General features: G+C 45.7%; 1 protein-coding gene and 1 long non-coding RNA gene across 4 annotated transcripts; one reads left to right on the top strand and one right to left on the bottom strand.

Annotated features, from left to right (window-relative positions):
- The first annotated feature begins 2,053 nt into the window (after window positions 1-2,053).
- On the top strand, window positions 2,054-18,477 carry CNPY2 (canopy FGF signaling regulator 2). Of its 3 annotated transcripts, none has more exons than XM_083428107.1 (6): window positions 2,054-2,188; window positions 7,136-7,263; window positions 10,380-10,495; window positions 11,977-12,174; window positions 12,491-12,587; window positions 17,557-17,885. In XM_083428107.1, the coding sequence occupies exons 2-6, from the start codon at window positions 7,164-7,166 to the stop codon at window positions 17,598-17,600; spliced, it is 555 nt and encodes a 184-aa protein (XP_083284233.1). In that variant the 5' UTR covers window positions 2,054-2,188; window positions 7,136-7,163; the 3' UTR covers window positions 17,601-17,885. The 3 variants fall into 3 exon arrangements, with proteins under 3 accessions (XP_083284233.1, XP_083284232.1, XP_083284234.1); XM_083428106.1 differs by lacking the exon at window positions 2,054-2,188 and adding an exon at window positions 2,263-2,594 and having other exon boundaries at window positions 17,557-18,477; XM_083428108.1 differs by lacking the exons at window positions 2,054-2,188; window positions 12,491-12,587 and adding an exon at window positions 2,300-2,594.
- On the bottom strand, window positions 10,370-15,569 carry LOC310671798. The gene is made up of 2 exons (XR_014508204.1): window positions 14,266-15,569; window positions 10,370-10,553 (listed from the first exon to the last, which is right to left on the bottom strand). It is a non-coding gene; the product is annotated as an uncharacterized lncRNA (long non-coding RNA).
- Window positions 18,478-20,472: the final 1,995 nt, after the last annotated feature.

Raw genomic sequence — 20,472 nt, 5'->3', positions numbered from 1 at the left:
TGTGAATGTCTCTGATCGGAGAAAATGGGTCATTCCATGGAACAATGGATGTGAATGCAAAACTGGAAGTAACTTTCTTCTTGTTTGCTTACAGACGCAGGACAAAATGACATAATTGTGTAGATAACAATACCTCAGTAAATCTAACCAACTGACCTTTGCCAGCTTTGTTGAGACTGTGATTACACAAAGTAAGGTAATATGAATTACCCTTTTCTAAACTCCCTGCCTACTACCCAGTTTGTGAATAAGGCTGCAGTCCTAATCAGTTTCCTGGGAATAAGTAGCATTGAACACAATGAAACCTACCGTATTTTTTGCTCTATAAGACTACTTTTTCCCTCCTAAAAAGTAAGGGGAAATGTGTGTGCGTCTTATGGAGCAAGTGCAGGCTGCGCAGCTATCACAGAAGCCAGAACAGCAAGAGGGATTGCTGCTTTCACTGCGCAGCGATCCCTCTTGCTGTTCTGGCTTCTGAGATTCAGAATATATTTTTTCTTGTTTTCCTCCTCCAAAAACTAGATGCGTCTTGTGGTCTGGTGCGTCTTATAGAGTGAAAAATACGGGATTTCTTTGATATCTGATCTCTGGTTATATTTGAAGCATGGTCACACTCGCAACATGGAAATCCTGGACTTTGTCATTGCAGTGATAGATGTGGACCTGAGAGACCACCCAAGAACATAGGAAGCACCTTCTACACTAAGTCAGACCATTGGTGTATCAATCTTTGTGTTACCTAAGTACTCAAACTAGCCAGGAGCAATCCAGGGTTTCAGATAGGGAGACATTCCCAGTCTTAGCTGCAGATGCCAGGGACTGAACCTGGGACCTTCTGATACAAAGCAGAAGATGCTCTACCATTGAGCTATGGCACTTCCAGGGGCAGATTTTGGTGCCAGGAGCAAGGACAAAATTTGCCACCATAAATATTTATTTGGCACCCTCCCATTCTGTGCATGCTCTCAAGTGCACTATGCCATGGTTGCAGCAACTCAGTTGTCTATCTGAACATGGCCTAACTTTGAGTAGGTTTTTGGACCTCCCCTCTATACGCTGATTCGTCTCCACCTGTTATTAAACCCATTATGGTGGTGTCATCTGCAAACTTAATAACTGCAGTAGACGGGTCAGATGATACACAATTGTATGTATACAATGAATACTATGCAATGTATACAATGAATATACTATACGACCATTGGAAAGTTTTTTTAATGTTAATAATAATAATAATTTATTATTTATACCCCGCCCATCTGGCTGGGTTTCCCCAGCCACTCTGGGTGGCTTCCAACAAAACACTAAAATACAATAACCTATTAAACATTAAAAGCTTCCCTAAACAGGGCTGCCTTCAGATGTCTTCTAAAAGTCTGGTAGTTGTTGTTCTCTTTAACATCTGGTGGGAGGGTGTTCCACAGGGAGGGCACCACTACGGAGAAGGCCCTCTGCCTGGTTACCTGTAACTTGGCTTCTCGTAGTGAGGGACCTGCCAGAAGGCCCTCGGCGCTGGACCTCAGTGTCCAGGCAGAACGATGGAGGTGGAGACGCTCCTTCAGGTATACAGGACTGAGACCGTTTAATTCTGTTTTTATATTTTTTTGAACTCTCCCAGAGTGGCTGGGGCAAGCCATTCTGATGGGTGGGATATAATAGTAATAGTAATAATATTATTATTAATAATAATAATAGCAACAATAATAATAATAATAATAATAATAATAGTGGAATAAGAAATCTCTATTTTCATCGGGAAAATGTTGGAAGGTACGGCTTTGTGAGGCTGAGCCTGCGCAATGAGTTCACGACAATCTTGCTCTAGCCAGTTGAAGGCAGACACGTTGGACTTTTAAACTCACCCTCGCTCGGTAGGCTCCCTGGGGGCGCGTGTCACTCTACATTTTTTCGCAACTCTATGGGACGGGGTTTCAGAAAGCGTTCCTAGCTCCACGCTTCCCGTGGAGAGAGAGAGCCACGCCCACTCCAGTCTCTCGGACTCCTGGGGGACGTGACGTATAGAGATAGCCCCTCCCACCTCGCCCGGCAGCCTGCCACGCGAGCCCGCGGCCCTCGCCGAAGGGTCCTTACGGGAGTCTGAGGTGTCTTTGGCAAGCGCCTGCTCCGAAGAGCAGGGCCGGGGTTTCCAGGGAGGCCGCGATGAAAGGCTGCTGATACGGGGAGAGAGGTATCATTTTTTAGCGTCGTCTTTTTGTGTGTGTGGCGCGGCCGGTGGAGTGGGATTCTGGACAGGCAGACGTTGGCGACCCCTAGAGGAAGATTTGGAGGCGCTCGCTGCCGCAGCCGGCGCCGAGTGGGGGGGTTCGGGCGGACTCGGGTGGCGTCGTGGGAGGAGGCGAAGCCGGGCGAGGCGAGGCGGGGAAGCTGAGGGAGTACCTATGGCGGGTACCATTTCCACGCCGGTGTAGTTGGCAGGAGTCGGGAAGGCAACGGGTCAGACCGCATCCCTGCCACGCACCACACACTGGGAGGCTTCAGGGAAGCCGGCCACCGTCCCCTCGTCTCCGGTCCCCCGCCTACAGAACGCGGGAGGGAGCGACCTACCTTGCAAGGTCGTCGTTCGCGTGTCCAAGGTGAAGTACCAGTTCGATACGCTACAATAATCTTTATTGTCATTGTCCCATACAGAACAACGAAATTGAAAAAAATCTACATCAGACATAATAATAATAATAATAATAATAATAATAATAATAATAATAATTTATTTATACCCCGCCCATCTGGCTGGGTTTCCCCAGCCACTCTGGGCAGCTTCCAACAAAACACTAAAATACAATACAGTGGTACCTCGGGTTACATACACTTCAGGTTACATACGCTTCAGGTTACAGACTCCACTAACCCAGAAATAGTACCTCGGGTTAAGAACTTTGCTTCAGGATGAGAACTGAAATCATGCTCCGGCGGCGCAGCAGCAGCAGGAGGCCCCATTAGCTAAAGTGGTGCTTCAGGTTAAGAACAGTTTCAGGTTAAGAACGGACCTCCGGAATGAATTAAGTACTTAACCCGAGGTACCACTGTACAGGTACTTAGTGACAAAGTTCCCTGGAGGGGCTGGCCACTCTCCAGTCATAGCTGTCAACTTTTCCCTTTTCTTGCAAGGAATCCTATTCGGAATAAGGGAATTTCCCTTAAAAAAAGGAAAATGTTGGCATGCTATGTCTCCAGTTTTTAGAGACAGCAAGGTAGCCAGAGTCAGAACCATCGGATCCTCAGGAAACAGAAACTGGAACGAAGGGTCTGGCGATGTTCATAGCAGTGACCTTTGCCATGAGGGTGACCAGGGTCTAATGGGTAAGCGGTGCAGCTCTTGTCAACACTGAATCCAAAATTCTACATGCCGTACCAATCATGTGTTCCCAAGCACCTCCCATGTGAGAGGCATGGAGAGGGTTAAAGATCCATGCACAATCCCGAGCACTGCGGTAGTCACAGTGGGGTCAGTGTCGTTTTTTTCTCTTTAGTCCCAGCTCCCACAAAATTCATGCCACAATCGGGCCTAATGAATTTGATAGGACCATGTATGGCCACAAATCTTCTCAAGGCATTGATGACACTGATAGTGCCTTTGGACTCTGTGATCTCAATCTGGAATGCACAAATACTCAAGCACTGCCCAGCGCTTATCGTTAGCTTGACCTCCCCTTGTCTTGCGCATAGCCATGCTCTAAGGTCTGAAGACATCCAAACCCACATTAGCGAAAGGTGGTTCGACTGCATGCAAAGCAGATTGTTATGTTCATTGGCTTTGCTGCTCTAGTAGTGTATTTAGTGTTGCAACTGTAGGCTGCAATGCTAAACGCTCTTAAGAGAGTTTAGAAACAATTCAGTGTGACTTGATTCTGCACATTGTGGCTGTGAGGCATCAATGCCTTGTTTTTTGAATCTGCCCATATGAATGTTTTGATCCATGATTAAAAAGTCCAGGTGGCTTGATTAGATAGAAGACCTCTATGAAAAAAAAATCAATAAATATAATTTAAGAAAAGATCTCTATGAAGACTTTGACACAGTAGAGTTGCCACTCCTGTCCTATGGAGTTTGAGGAACTGACAGTCGGCACCTTTTTCCAATTTGATGTAAGATTAATTCAGTCTCCGCAACCAAACCAATACTTGAAATTGGAGAATTAGTGCACTTCCTCCAAGATGCTTGCAGTACACACACACACTATATGCATTTCCAACATCATTTTTTGTACTAAAGGCCATATATTTTTGTATATTTTCAATTTCCTTCTGTATGGAACAATGACAATAAAGATTATCGTATCGTAGGTGTGGTGTTGCTTACCATACATTTGTAGGTGCAGGTGGAACAAAGGGCTTACTTGCAGTTATTTTTAGTAACGCATGTCCTTGAAAAGCACCTGGCAGGGCTTTTGGCTTGAGTAATATATGTTGAGCTGTGACCAGAAATCATTGCAATTTTGCAATGTATATGTGCAGTTCCTGCCAACCTAGCAGTTCGAAAGCATGTCAAAGTGGAAGTAGATAAATAGGTACCGTTCCAGCGGGAAGGTAAACAGCGTTTCCATGTGCTGCTCTGGTTACCAGAAGCGGCTTGGTCATGCTGGCCACTTGACCCAGAAGCTGTACGTCGGCTCCCTTGGCCAATAAAGCGAGATGAGCGCCGCAACCCCAGAGTCGGCCATGACTGGACCTAACGGTCAGGGGTCCCTTTAACTTTACCTATATGTGCAGTGGGGGACAATCGTGCATATGAAACACAGTCTTCAGTGCATAAAAGGCGTATGTGAGCCCATCCTGAGACCACTGTATGCAACATTTCTTGAAATAGGTGCTTCATTCTTTCCCTGTTATGGTTTCCATACATGTTGTGTTATGGTGTGGTTCTGTTTTTAAAGGTTGAGATGCTTATACGTAAGTGGATATGAACATTGGTATTCTTACGTGTCTTATTGGATAAAAATACCCTAGTACTGACAGGTTTTTTTCTGCTTGAGCTTATTTCATTTCAATTACTCTCATTACTCTCATTTCAATTGGATGTGTAATTGGGAGACTCTGGATTCCACAGATTGCAAGCTACTGAACATGTATACTACTGAACATGTATTTTTGCACGATGGCATTGAAAACCCAAGTTCCACATACAGCAAAATAGCAGAGTCCTCTTTGGACTATACCACTTTTAATTGCAGATGAGTGAATGTGCTTTTTAATTTCTCCCCAACATGGGGGGGGGGGGACCTATAAGAACCTCCCTACATAAAAACAAAACAAAAACAGTAATCAGTGGATGGTATTCAACGACGTTTTACTTAGAGTAGACTCTGGGACACCAAGATTTTGGCTTGTCAGACAAAACAATCCCCCCCTCCCTTCCACTTGTGTACTGTTTGTTTGTTCTCCTGATGCAGCCCCTGAGCCAATTTTGGGGAGTGCAGGAGTGGGGCGGGGAAACCTTTGTTGCAAAGGCAGAATCACTGGTTAATCCCTTCCCATTGAAATTAATGAACACGGCTAAGTTACCGTATTTTTCGCCCTATAGGACGCACCGCCCCCATAGGACGCACCTAGGTTTTTTTTTGGGGGGGGGAAATAAAGAAAGCCCGAGCTTCCGCCGACCTCAGCCCCCAGAACAGCCTGCTATCCGCAAGCCTGGGGAGCCCGGCGCGAAGTCGCACCGGTCTCCCCAGGCTTGCGGAGAGGTGCACAAAGCCCGGCCGCGCTCTTCAGCGCGTCCCAGGCTTCGGAATGCAGGCAGCTCCGCGCAGCTGTCAGGAGCCCTGCGCGACTTCATGCCGGGCTCCGGATGGCTGCGCGGAGCCGGGCAAAGCCCGGGGCTGCAGGCAGCTCCGTGCAGCAGTCGGGAGCCCAGCGCGACTTCGCTCCGGGCTCCGGATGGCTGCGCAAAGCCGGGCAAAGACCGGGGCTGCAGGCACCTCCGCGCAGCCGTCGGGAGCCCAGCGCGACTTTGCGCCGGGCTCCGGAGGGCTGGGCGAAGCCCGGGACTGCAGGCACCTCCACGCAGCCATCGGGAGCCCAGCGCAACTTCGCGCCGGACTCCCGAGGGCTGTGCAGAGCTTCCTGAAGCCTGGAGAGCGAGAGGGGTCGGTGCGCACCGACCCCTCTCGCTCTCCAGGCTTCAGCAAAAGCCTGCATTCGCCCCATAGGACGCACACACATTTCCCCTTCGTTTTTGGAGGGGGAAAAGTGCGTCCTATAGGGCGAAAAATACGGTAGGTCCATTAATTTCAGGGAGCCTATTCTGAGTAAAACCTAGTTGGATACCACCAAATGTCCTCTCCCTCATATGCCTGCTACTTCTGGGGTGCAATAAAAACACCTCTCTCTCATAGGCCTGCTTCTACTTCAGTAGAATTCAACCCTGTACCTCTAAGTCCGAAGCAGTGTGGCCCTATAAAGTTTCTACTTCATAACTCTGCTGGGTATATTAGGTTTTCATGGGATTTAGCTTAGAGGTGCGGGAAGTGGGATCTGAAAAGGTACAAGGATATGGCAGTAAAATGAGAGTCCATTTAGGAGTGAAGAGTGTTTTGAAATCCAGGAATGTAGCACTACTTACAAATATTAGCTGGCAGTGAGATCTCTGCCTATCCTCTGTTAGCTCTTGATTGATCTGATAGGTGTGACCACTATGCCCAATAGGCTATACTGTATTGCCTCTTCTCTTGGGAGCCGTCCAGGAGTTTTCCATATATTTTTCGGTTCACCCATCCCCCCCCCACTTTTGTGTGTTGAATTTGGTTTAGCAGAGGGATTATTTTTCTTCCTCTATGGAAAGCATAGCAAGCTAGCAAACATTTAAAACAGCCTCAGATTAACTGCTGCCGTTGGCCTGTCACACAGAGGGCACTTTGTATTCTAAACTTGAGCTTGGGATGTGCGGATAAATGCTAGCTTTGAGAGTGTTGCTTAGCATAATAAGTCGTACTACGGAGCCCTGGCTGAGCACAGCCATTGGATTGCTTGCTTGCATGTGGCTCATGAACACGTCTCCATGGCTGTGGGAGGTTAGGATGAGATTCCTGGTAACGGAAGCAGTTTGCTTTTTGGGGGGTTTGCGAGCCAGCTAGATAATTGGTTCCATGCAGCCCTGGGATAACTTCTGACTTTCTGTGCAGCTTGTGACGCTTGCCCACACCCTTGAAGATGAATGGCTGGATTTCAAGCACGGTTTGCCTGTCCGCTGCCCTCTTGCTGCTGTTGAGTGGTGCTTTTGCCCGGAGGAGCCAAGATCTCCGCTGTGGAGGTAAAGCAGACTCTCTCATAGCAATTAGGAAAATGGGTGGTGGAGCTTGAGAAATACAGAGCAATAAAATAACATTGCTTACACCCAGTACTTCTCTTTTCTAAAAAAAAATGTTTAGGGGTACTCTCATTTTCCTACTCATATTGAAATACTGCTCCTCAATGAGGCCAAACTTAGATTCACAAAATGTTTAGGGGTATGTGTACCCCTTTGTACCCCCAGAAAAAAGCACTGCTTACACCACTCTCTGCCTTTAAAGAGCCTTTTCCACATTGATTTGGCACTTGAGGATTCTAGGAAATGGACCAGGGTGCCCAGTCCACTCTGTTGCAGGGTGTGATGTGCAATGGTGGCAGCAAACTTTTTCAGGGTAGCCTATCTCATATCAGATCAGTTCTCATTGAGTGACCCGCCACAATAGTAGTCTGAGGGCACCTAGGTACATAGTTTGAAATAAACATAATGATGCCATTCCTGTGTATGTAGGGATAAGCCGCATCAATTTGTTCTCTAATTGTTTTCATCATTACTTGGAGATGAAAGGTTGGCCACAGCAAGGTCTTATCCTAGGGACGGGCAGCTGGTGGCATGGGCTTAAACAGGCTCCAAGGGGTTTTTCATTTGGCCCCTCTGATCTGGTCAGCTAACTGGTCAGCCTGGACAGATCAGTTGTTTAGAGTGTGGTGTTGATAACACCAAGGTTTCAGTTCAATCCCTGTGTATGGGACAGCTGCAGATTCCTGAACTGCAGGGCGTTGGACTAGATCAGGGGTCTGCAACCCACGGCTCCGGAGCCGCATGTGGCTCTTTTACACGAGGGGAGGAGGCGCATTGTGCGCCCCGACACTCCCCACTGTGGTGGGTGCTGTACTAGCTGTGACGTCGCATGGGGGCGGTGCGTGCGTTAGTCACGCACCATCCCGACGTCACCTTCCCACCCGCCCGCCCACTACATTGTAAGGGGCATGTACGCTGGTCACTGCATTGAAAGGGGGCATGTACGCTGGTCACTGTTTTGAAGGGGAGTTGTCAGGGAACTGCCATCGGAGGAGGAGGAGGAGCTGAGAAGGCTCCAGGATGATGGCAGAGAAGCTTCCAGCAGAAGGAGGGGTAGCCCGCAAGCTGGGGAAGGAAATCAGCGTAGCACCAGTGGAGAAGGGGAGGAGATAGAGGAAGCGGAGAGGTGGCTCCAAGACTCTGCGCAAGAGACAAGCGGAGAAGGAACCAGTACTCCCTTGCCAGCTCCCACATTGCGTAGAAAGTTGTCACGCAGGGAGAGAGGGAGGAGACTGGGAGTAAAAGAGTTCTTATGTTGGAGAAGGTTTAAGAAACGCCCACTGCCAGATTCTGCCAGCGACTGAGGCAGCCACGAGATAGAGGCTGCTCTGTCAAGAGGGGTTCAGCCATCCCAGACCACCACGAGTGAAGGCAATTTACGCACAAGCAATCCCTAGAACCATAACAGGAGTGAAGAACACACACACACACACACACACACAAAGGTAACTTGTTAATTTAACGTTTATTTCTATGAGGAGGAGTAATTCTGAGGGATCAAACAAAGAAATAATAAAAAAGTGACAAAAAAGTTATTTTTATAATGACGAGTTTTGCGGCTCCCAGTTTTTTTTTCTTCGGGAACGGGTCCAAGTGGCTCTTTTTGTCTTAAAGGTTGCAGACCCCTGGACTAGATGATCCTCATGGTCCCACAATTCTACGATTCTGTGATCTCAAGGGCCTTCCCTTTATTAGGCACCTCACCAGCTTTTTGCAGCAAAAGTGACCTCTACACACTTCAGCTATGTGCAACAGGACTCGGCAACTGAAATGCATAAGAAGGGTGTTTGACTCTTTAAAAAATCCTTTGCCTGAGTCTTGGGAGTAAGTAGCTGCCATGCATATTAAGGGGATGGCTTTGCCATGGTTTGCTGCTATCTCCTGAGGAGGAGGCTATTATAGAGACCCTTGCCTGAGTAGAGTGACTCAGTTGGGCAGAGCCCAGCATTCCTGGGCCTTCAGTCCTTCTCAGTTCAAAACGGGGTTTCCCAAACTTGGGTCTCCAGCTGGTTTTGAACTACAGTTCCCATCATCCCTGACCACTGATCCCGCTAGCTTGGGATGATGGGAGTTGTAGTCCAACAGCAGCTGGAGACCCAAGTTTGGGAAACCCTGGTTCAAAACTCCTGTTAAGTTCGTTCCTGACTGAGGTGAGGAACCTGTGGCCCTCCAGATGTTTTTGTGGGACAATTTCCATCATTCCTGACGAACGGCCACACAGGCTGGGGCAAATAGAAGCCAAACAGCACCTGGGCGGCTACAGGCGACCTGTTCCTGCCTTCTCTGCATGCCTGAAGCAGCATCCTTCTGCTCCAATAACAGAGTTTTCTGGCCTACGTAGAGGCTGCTGAAAAGTGACGTTGAAATGGCATAACCCTTTGAGACGTTACGTGTCCATGCAAGTCAGCCCAAATGTGTGAGATTCGACGGCTCCAGCACCACACATCCCTGATACAAGCATTACGCCTCACCATGTGGAACACTGTCACACAGAAGCATTGCTTGGGAGAGGAGATCACTGGACCTGTGTCTTCATAAAAGTCTCATGGGAGTGTTAGCATAACTACCCATCCCCTGCTATTGTATTTTCCCTTTTTCTTGGGTTGCAAGCACAAGTCCCAGAAACAGCAACTGTTGCTTTAGTAGTCTTGCTTGCTGATGCTACGGCCAGAGGAGAAAGAAGAATAGGGGAATAGAGAGTTCAGTTGTCTTGTTGCCCTCAAGGCTGCTGAACCAACTGATGTTGTGCCGAGGTCAGGAGCTGTCAATATTACCTCTTTCCCGGTACTTGCTTTCACTCCCCTGCATGCACGACTTGCCTAACGTAAATGATAAATTCTCCTATCAAGTGCTGCAAATAAATTGTTGTTACAAGACATAGGCAAGGCATATTTTCATTTGCAGTATGCTGGGTTCTGAAGAATGCATTTGTTCAGCTGCCAAATCTTGAGACTGTTCCTGGCATTGATCATGAAGTTAATGTAGCTGTCTTCCTGAGTGCTATGATCAGTACTGCTTCTTGGAGCTAGTTTTTCTTTCTTTTTTCCCTTTGGTTTTAGCATGCCGGGCACTGGTGGATGAGCTGGAGTGGGAAATATCTCAGGTAGATCCCAAGAAAATGATCCAGATAGGTTCCTTCCGCATCAACCCAGATGGAAGCCAGTCTGTCGTGGAGGTAACATGTTTCATGCTTGCCCTTGATTGGCTGAATCTCTGGAGACTTTTGTGACGATCTGAGAAATAGGGAGATGGTTAGCACCCTGAAGAAATGTGTGGGAAAACCCTAGTGCTGAGATTTTAAACTTCTGGTGGAAGGGAATTTATTTTTTATGGGCGGCATCCAGTTCTTCAGCTTTTCTGGCACAGTGGACTTCTGTGTGCAAAATGGAAGTTCCTGTTCCTCTCCTGTCCCCTCCAGCACCCAAAAACTGCTCTGGGGGGTTGACGGAACCTCTGGAGCAAATTTTGGGGATGTGCAAGGGAAGAAGAAGAAACATGAATCTGGTTGTGCCAACAGAATTAAGCTCATGTAGCACTGGCTACATCCCTGCATTCCCCCCCCCCAAATAATGTTTATTAATTTTCATACAAAACCATAACTTTAACATAACAGAAAAAGAAAAGACAATAATAAAAGAAAAAAGGAAAAATAGAAAAAAAGGAAATAAAGTAATTCAAACCTCACATATACCACCACATACAATAAGAGGTGGTTGGTTAATTAAAATCAAACTTCATAAACATATTACTTGACTTCCTCTAATCTCTTCCAACTGAATTTCCTTGTAATTAAATGTAGCAGTTTCCAATATCATTATTTCATATAACAATATTCCGGTCATAATCAAATTTCCTAACTTTTCTTATCGTACTTTTTCTTATTTATTTATTTAATCCTAGGCCTAATTAGTTATTTCAATTGGTTACAAATCTTTAATATTACAATATTTATTCAAATAGTCTTTAAATTTCTTCCAATCTTCTTGATATTCCTCTTCTTTCTGGTCGTGGATTCTCCCGGTGAGATCAGCCAGCTCCATAAATGCCATCATCTTCATCTGCCTACATCCCTGCATTTTTATCCTTTTACATCTCTCAAAGCAGCCCCCAACAATAAATAGAAATTAATAATTATTATTTATATTAGGCGTGGGGAACTTCTGGACTCCATATGTTGCTTAACTACAGCTCCCATCATCCCTTGCCATTGGCCATGCTTTCTGGGGCTGATGGGAGTTGTAGTTCATGGAGGGCCAAAGGTTCTCCACACCTAATACAGAAATTCCAAATTCTAAAGGTGCAGCTAAGAAGGGACTGGTGAGGAACATGGAGCCCGTGAGCGGGGGAATATAGAGTTTTCAACAATAGTTCCACATAATTTCTTTATCCCTAGTTCCAGTAATGGAGCCAGATCTTAGTGGCTGCCGTTGGTCCTTCTGTTTGGCGACTTAAGTTGTCACAGAAAGATGCAAACTAAGGCAGTCATTACAGTGTCCTCCTTTTGGTAAAATGGCAAAATGATGGACCGCTCCTCAGTGATAGGTTGTAAGACCTGCATGGTGCCCGAGGGAAAAATTTCGTTACAATAGGATCTGGTGAAGGTAAAGGTGGGGGAGGCTTTTCCCACCTTCATAGCAAGCTGCCATTCCTCCACAGGTGCCCTATGCCAGGTCTGAAGCTCACCTGACGGAATTGTTGGAGCGCATCTGTGACAAGATGAAAGAGTATGGCGAAAAGGAAGATCCGTCCACCCACCGGAAAAGCTATGTGAGGGTGATGTCCCGTGATGGGACCAAGATGGACCTTTCTCAAACCAAATTTGATACCGATATGACATCGAGCCTGAAGTTTGCGGTGAGTGATGCAGAGAGTGAAGCTGGGTGTGGGACTACTTGGCTGCTGGAGAAAAGGAGACTCCAGTGGAACCTCCTGGCTGCAACCTGTAGCCTCTTTTCCTTCCGAATTCTACCTTAATCCTTGCAGCTGGTTATGGTGACAGACAGTCGATGCTGCAGTTGCAATGGTATAATTACAGCCACAACTCTGGACCAGCTCCACACTTTGCAATACGCATTAGGGAAGTGGAACAGGTAGCTGGTGCCTACATCAAAGAACATACGTTGCAGGCACGATGTATAGCACGGCTGACTTCCTTGGTTCCCCTTTGCAGTGTGAGAGTATAGCTGAAGAATATGAAGATGAGTTCATAGAATTCTTCTCCCATGAGGCAGAATATGTCAAGGACCGACTATGCAGCAAACGAACAGGTAAGCAAAGGACTAGGCTGTTTGCAGATCAAGCCGGTCAGTAATTCACTCTGTCGAAAGCTGGAGTCAACTCTTTATTAGCGAAACGTGATCTTTCCCGATTTGGCTGAATTTCAGGCCTTAGGAGCACAGCAGCTCTTGCCCTGTAGGCCCTACTCCATAAAATACAGTGGTACCTCATGTTACATATGCCTCAGGTTACATACGCTTCAGGTTACAGACTCCGCTAACCCAGAAATAGTACCTTGGGTTAAGAACTTTGCTTCAGGATGAGAACAGAAATCCTGCTCCGGCGGCACGGCAGCAGCAGGAGGCCCCATTAGCTAAAGTGGTGCTTCAGGTTAAGAACAGTTTCAGGTTAAGAACAGACCTCCGGAACGAATTAAGTACCGTATTTTTCGCCCTATAGGACGTACTTTCCCCCCTCCAAAAATAAGGGGAAATGTGTGTGCGTCCTATGGGGCGAATGCAGGCTTTCGCTGAACCCTAGAGAGCGAGTGAGCACTCATTGTTGTCCCACCAGTGCCACTTCCCGGGCTCTGAGCCTTCTGCCCTTGGTGGTTCCCCAACTTGCTCCTCCCCCTTTTCCTCAGTGTCCAACCAGCCCTTGGCATAGGCCATTTTTCTGACAAGGAGGCACAGCTCTGCATTCCAGGCAAGAAGCATCCTCCTTTTAGCTTGCAGTGAAGCCAGTTTTCCACTGAGAAAATGCCAGTGGAGCCACTAGCTTCCATTTTGGGGCAGTAGACAATCAGTCACAAGTACAAAATGGCATCTTTTAAAAGCTGCAGTGTTCAGACAGCTTTTGGGACATGATTTAAAAAACAAACAAACACTATTATATATTGAAAACCTGAAATAGCAACAGGTGTTTTTACTGTTGTTGTCTGCGTTTTTATGTTTTACACTGTTATTTTCTGTAACAGTGCCATTTATGAATACAGTGGTACCTCTGGTTATGTACTTAATTCGTTCCGGAGGTCCGTTTTTAACCTGAAGCACCACTTTAGCTAATGGGACCTCCTGCTGCCGCGCCAGCTCATCCTGAAGCAAAGTTCTTAACCCGAGGTACTATTTCTGGGTTAGCGGAGTCTGTAACCTGAAGCGTATGTAACCCGAGGTACCATGGTATTTCAATGTAGAAAATAATCAGGGCCATCTTGCCTTCCTACGAACCTGCTTTCGATTTCTGCTCTTGTTGACTGGTGTTAAGTTCTTTCACCCAAAGTTCTTTCAGCTGGATAAAATTGGTGCTCAGCAGGGGTTTGGAGAACGGAATTAATTTTCCAGTTGACGAATACCATTCAAATTGGTTGAAGGACCTTGATATCACTAAAAATAAAAGGGACTTCTCTCCCTCAAACTTCAGAGAACAGGCATCTCATTCCATCAAGCTTCAGTTTGTCTCAGAAGGGGAGTAGCTTTAGTTCAGTTCCCAGCTAAACACTGGCTGATTAAAAAACCTCTGACTTTGCCCCCTTCTGAACAGTTGCTGTACTGAGTTTCTAGGAAGAGAAACTTCAGGTAGGATTTTGGCCGCGCTTTGACCTTGGAGAATGTTCCTAAGAGACAGATGACCTTCTTCTCCTGGCACGGCTTCCTCTCGCCACGCTTAGAAAAAGTAAAGGCAGCTGAACTGAAGCAGGCTGGTGCTGCTGAGCGGAACATCTTTTCTTACCTCCTGGCACTGAGTCAAAGTGGCTTCTCTCCCACCACGACCTGTCCTTGGCATTGCTTGCCAATTCCCCATAGCGTTCTGCAGTGCCTCACAACGCCCATAGAATGGCGTCCTGCAGTAACTGGAGCTCACAGATGCCAAGAGAACAGTGCAGGTGCTATAAATAGTAAACCTAAAGGGTTCTCTGTGGCCTCGCCTCGCATCCCTGCCTTTTTTTGCTTCAGGGATGTCACTCGTGGCAAGTGATTCCCTTGGTCTGCCTTTCCCACCTCAGTGTCTCTTGAGGCAGAGCAGGCAATATAGGAGAAGGGAGGCTGCTCTGCCTTTATTCACCTGGAGTCAATGTGGTCTTCCTCCCTGCCGCTTGCTATTTGCAGTGGGAGGAAAGACTCCAGAAGGGTAGGGTGAATTTGATCAGGAGTGCAGCAGGGGCAAAGAGTTGAGACTGAGATTCCTTTAACTGGAGAAAACCTTAGTCGGTGGCGGCCAAACTTGGCCCTCCAGCTGTTTTGGGACTACAACTCCCATCATCCCTAGCTAACAGGACCAGTGGTCAGGGATGATGGGAATTGTAGTTTAAAAACAGCTGGAGGGTCATGTTTGGCCACCACTGTTTTGCATAGGGTTCTTTTCCACAAGAAATGAATGGATAAGATTGAACAATACCTTGTTATCTAACAGATAGGAAACCGCAGGTTGTTGACCAGTTTCAAGTTTCAGCTTTTCCGTGTGCTTTGTTTCTGTGTCTCGGTTCAGACACTGCACCAAACCATGATTTCAGCTTGCAAATTTAAAACAGCGAGTGCCAGGGTGGTATAGTGATTTAGAGTGGGGAAACCCAGGTTCAAATCTCTGCTCACTGATTAAACTTACTGGATAAACTTGGAGGAAGGGTAGGATACAAATAAGTGAGACGAAACCAACAGAGACACACATTTGTTTTCCACTTTTTCCGCACTTGGCTTCAAAAGTTCACTCCCAATTACCTGGATGCAAAGGAATGACCATTGGCTATGGTGGACGCAGGTGGCGCTGTGGTGTAAACCACTGAGCCTTGGGCTTGCCGATCAGAAGGTCGGCGATTCGAATCTCCCCTGATGGGGTGAGCTCCCTTTGTTCGGTCCCAGCTCCTGCCAACCTAGCAGTTCGAAAGCACGTCAAAGTGCAAGTAGATAAATAGGTACCACTCTGGCGGGAAGGTAAACAGCATTTCCGTGCTCTGCTCTGGTTTCACCAAAAGAAGCTTAGTCATGCTGGCCACATGACCTGGAAAAACTGTCTGCGGACAAACATCAGCTCCCTCGGCCAGTAAAGTGAAATGAGCGCTGCAACCCCAGAGTTGTTTGTGACTGGACTAACTGTCAGGGGTCCTTTACCTTTTTATGTTTTGTCAATTCACGCTGAACTGTAATTTTCCATGGCTTGAACTGAGCCTGTTTGGGCACAGTGTGGCTAAATGAAACTGTTTGATTGAAGGTTGGCGTACTGATATGCAAAATAAGTAAAAAAATACTTTGCTCCTACAGAATTGTCTTTGTCCTAGATTTACCTGCCTTTTGGGTTTGGGCTAAGCAACGCCTTATTAGATATCTACAAAATGTTTTAGCTGTCCTAGAAACTCAAATTACCTGGGCATGTGAAAGGATGCTGAGAGTTGCATTCTCTGTAGTTCCTTTTTTTCTGTTAATTTCTTGGTCAGTTTAGGAAAGTCCTTGGAGCCAATAAAAAAAATGAAAAGTCTCTTCCTGCCTTCACTTTCCAGCTGGATTTTCACTGGCTTTCAGAGGAATGACAAGCAGCCTGTTGCCAGGGGTCCGTTTAGGAAACTGCCTCATCCTGTAGCACTGAGCTATTTTTGGACTACGAACCTGACTGTGTTGTTTTAATCTGACCTTTACCCTCCAGTGTTTGAGGGTTGGAGGCATGCCACGTTGGCACAGCCAAAATGCAGCACCTATTTCTGACCACCAGGTCGTAACAGGCTATTTGTAGTACCCAGCCAAATAATTAACACACAAATCCACCTGATTTTAGGCTCAAAGCCAGGTTGAACAAGGAAGTCTAGCCAAAGTTGATTCTTTATGACCACCTATTACTTTTACAGATCAGCAAGGTGAGGATCACAGTTGCTGTAGGCCTGTAGAAGTGGCTTAATAATTGGCTGTCACCCAAATCAATTGCATATTCACCTGATCTGTTCATACTATCACTTCGCCAGAGTCCTTGGGATTGCGTGGCTAGTCTCATGATGTTCATGATGATTAGGAAGATAAGCTAACCCTGTTTGATCCTGTGGCCCGAAAGCAATTGCTGAGTCATTATTGATTTAATCTTCCCTACAGAAGAGAAAAGGGTGATTCGAACTGTGAATTTTGTTTGTGGTGAAAAGTTTCTTGGGCAAGACGTGGCTGTGAGAAAAAGAGCAGAGGCTGACAGAGATATTTCAGCAAATGACAATTTGGGATAGCTCTTTAATATATTTGCAACTCGTGATGCACCAAGGTGAACGCAAACCTTTTTATCAAAAGCTCAGAACTGCTGGGGACTTCAAAAATGTATTTGTGTATGTGGAACAACTCACAGGTGGATAATATGGCCGGCAGACAGCATTTGAATTGATGACCCATGTGCTGTGCAGATGTGGGACTGAGGAACAAATTTTTAACCCTTGGATGAGGAGTCCATACTTTTTTGTCCTTTCACTAGCAATTCTGTTAGAACAAACTCTGCAGTGACCTCTGCACAGTGGAATAACTTCTTACAAGGCGAGTGTTTTAAAATGGACTTTTTTATCAGGAGCTGTTAGTATGCATGACAGAAATGAAAGGGGAAGGGTTGGAGCAGTGAAAAGGAGCAGGCTAGAGTGCAGAAGACCTCGCCCAGTAAAATGCTGCCCCGTGATTACCACATCTCGTTAAAACGAGTTCCACTTTGTCCACACATCATCCGTCAAATATCAGCACCAAATCTCGAGTTCAGCTTCAGAAAATAAAACTGAAAACAATTGCTAAGATTTTTAAAAAGAAAAGGTTGTGTTATGAAAATTCATTTTTTTTTTTACATTACAACATTTAGATTTACTATGCTTTTGGATAAACCCTCATTTTGTAGGGGAGTAATTCAGACTGAGAACTATTGGTTTTTTGTGTAGATTGAAGAAGTACAGCCATTACACCTTCTTGTGGGGACTGCTGCTATGATATAATATTGGGCAAGTTTGAATCAGCTCTGTTGTCTATCTGGAAGTTCCAGTTCTTGTAATGAACTGAATTGTCTGTGCTTCTGTTGTAGATCTGTGTGACCACGCCTTGCATCTCCCACATGATGAACTATGAAGCGCAAAGGCCTGCCTGGTCTGGTGGATGAGTTGGCAAAGTCCTTGTAGACCACCTCCCTCTTCCTAGATCCAATAATTATTGTCCCAGCAGCCTTTTGGGGGGACACACACCTTACAATCTGTATACAACATTGTATCTCTAAAAGAAAACACAAACAAAGCTTCTTTATCCAATTTTTAAAGTGTATAAGTGAGACAGTGTCACTCACCTGACTTTTTAGAAACCCACCGTTATCAGGTCTTTTCTGTTTGCTATTTTTAAAGGGAACAAGAGACACTTCCATATGTGAATCCAAGTCTTGTTTTTTTCTACTGCGTAGCCCATTCCTCTGTGTGTGTGTGTGTGTTTTAATACTTAGTGGCTATGTGCAGGTGCATTGATCTGTAGATTGGAGTCAAGAGACCAACAACACAGCTCCTGGGTTCATTTCCAGCTCTCATAGGCAGAGTTCACCCAAACTTGAACAGAAGAACTTGTTGTGTTCCATTGTGGGTCTGCTACCACCTTATCATGACACTGGGCAAGTCATTTAATTTGTCTATGCAATCCGTGCTTTGAGTGCAACGAGTGGGGGAGTATGAACATACATCCTTCTAACCTGTACAAAGAGGGAGGAGCAAGCCAATTTATATCTTATGCCTCTGGAGCGCTTGTCTTTGCCTTGCAGCTGTTTTACCAGCCTCCACATGTATAGACTGGCTCCTGGTGAAAGCCAGTATCTGGCTTGTAAAATCCACAAGGGTGCTGATATTGAGCACCTGGAATTGGGGGATGGGTTGTTGTACTCTTCAAAGGGCTTTTAATACCTGTTTAAAAACAAATGGGCCAGTGATGGCAAGAAAATAAATCATGCTGTGACTGAGATGATCAACAAGGAACTCCTTGCAATTTGTTTCCTTTAGTTGTGCGTGGCGGCATGTGTGTACAGTGGCACCTCGGGTTACATACACGTCAGGTTACATACGCTTCAGGTTACAGACTCCGCTAACCCAGAAATAGTACCTCGGGTTAAAAACTTTGCTTCAGGATGAGAACAGAAATCGTGCAGCAGCGGCAGCAGGAGGCCCCATTAGCTAAAGTGGTGCTTCAGGTTAAGAACAAATTCAGGTTAAGAACGGACCTCCGGAACGAATTACCGTATTTTTCGCTCTATAAGACGCACCTAATTTTTGGAGGAGGAAAACAAGAAAAAAAATATTCTGAATCTCAGAAGCCAGAACAGCAAGAGGGATCGCTGCACAGTGAAAGCAGAAATCCCTCTTGCTGTTCTGGCTTCTGGGATAGCTGCGCAGCCTGCATTCGCTCCATAAGACACACACACATTTCCCCTTACTTTTTAGGAGGGGAAAAATGAGTCTTATAGAGCAAAAAAATACGCTACTTAACCCGAGGTACCACTGTATTGATAATGTAAAATGCTGGTTGAAAGATTTTTATTTAGCAGATAATTAACCTAGACTAGCTGGCTCTTTCCACTGGGCATAGGAGTTGGAGGATCAAAGCTAAAGGAAAATTAGTGGATTTTAGGTGCCCAGAGTGGTTTAAAGACAATGAGGAAGGAGCTTAAGTATGGAGGGAGGAGATTATCCTACTGTATTGTAATGCTATCAATCAGCACAAGAAGGAGAGGCAAGTTTGCCATGCTGCGTTGTTGAAAGGGCAACAGTGGAACTGTACTCCCCTTCTGTGCTCAGTCAAGACATAAAGAAAAATCAGGCTGTGGGAAGAATTGAGGGAGAAGTTTCTGTTTCTTCTGACAGCTGCTAGCAACTATTTGGAAATCATAGAACTTGAGCCAGTATTGCCTCCAAGCTTGGGAGTGAACTTATTCTCTGGTCTAAATCTTAACCTCTGCCACAAATTCGCTCAGATGCAGATTATTATTACCATGTAATGAGCAGTGGTCCCAGAGAGGTTATGAACTGGTATGGACCCTGGACACTGAGAAGAGTGATTATATGTTCGTAGTAACTAGTCAAGAGTCCTAGGACTTCCAGTGTTAGGAAATGGGCAGATGAATGTGATGGAAACTTTGGTCTGCCAGGCCAGCTGACTTTTTAGAGGCTCTGGGTGAATATGACTTTATTAGCTAAGTTTAATTTTACCCATTGGATAGTGAAATGCAACCTGATGCTATTTAGTCAAGGAAGTGAAGTGAAGCTGTAGTAGTAAGAATGTTAAACCTCATCTTTATACATTAAGCTCAATATTGTTCTATTAGTGTTATGCTAATTTTTGCAGCAAAGTCTGTATTACTATAAAATGTTCGTTTCGCTTCCGTACAATTCCAATTCATGCAGGGAAGCTGCTCAGAGGTACAGCAGGTCACAGCTGAAAAGGAACTGATTCATTAACAGGTTTATGCCCAACCTTTCCAACAATGTAGAAAGGTGCACAAAGAAGCCCAAAATTACAAGTGGTGAATGTACAGAAAGAAAAGCAGTATACAACTGTGTAAGGCAGAAGAATAGAGTCAAATCAGCCAATACCCAAAGCTTTATTCAAAAGCCAGGTTTTCATCTAGAAAGCCCCCTTTCTTCTTCAAATTTTTATTCTTGACCCTGTTTTCCAATGTTCTCTTGAAAGCCAATTCTCAAATAACTTAAATCTCTTTCTTCCCAAATCTGCTCCCCTGTTTATTCCTCAGACTAGGGCTTTACTCCAAATACAACAGAGTAGTACTTCAAACAAAATTATCAGTATAAATTTCATTACCTATTATTTTATGGCAACAAGAGAACTAAATTGGCTGTTTAGTTTGTTAGTTATGCTTCTGTGAGATACAGCCTCCTGACTTATGTCATGAATACAGCCTGTTTGTGTGTGTGTGTTGCATCCATGGATACCATGTTGAAGAAGAAAAACAAAC

Source organism: Podarcis tiliguerta (assembly GCF_965153285.1).
Source record: "Podarcis tiliguerta genome assembly, chromosome: 2".
NCBI lineage: Eukaryota > Metazoa > Chordata > Lepidosauria > Squamata > Lacertidae > Podarcis > Podarcis tiliguerta.
This window is presented reverse-complemented; position numbering and strand designations above follow the sequence as displayed.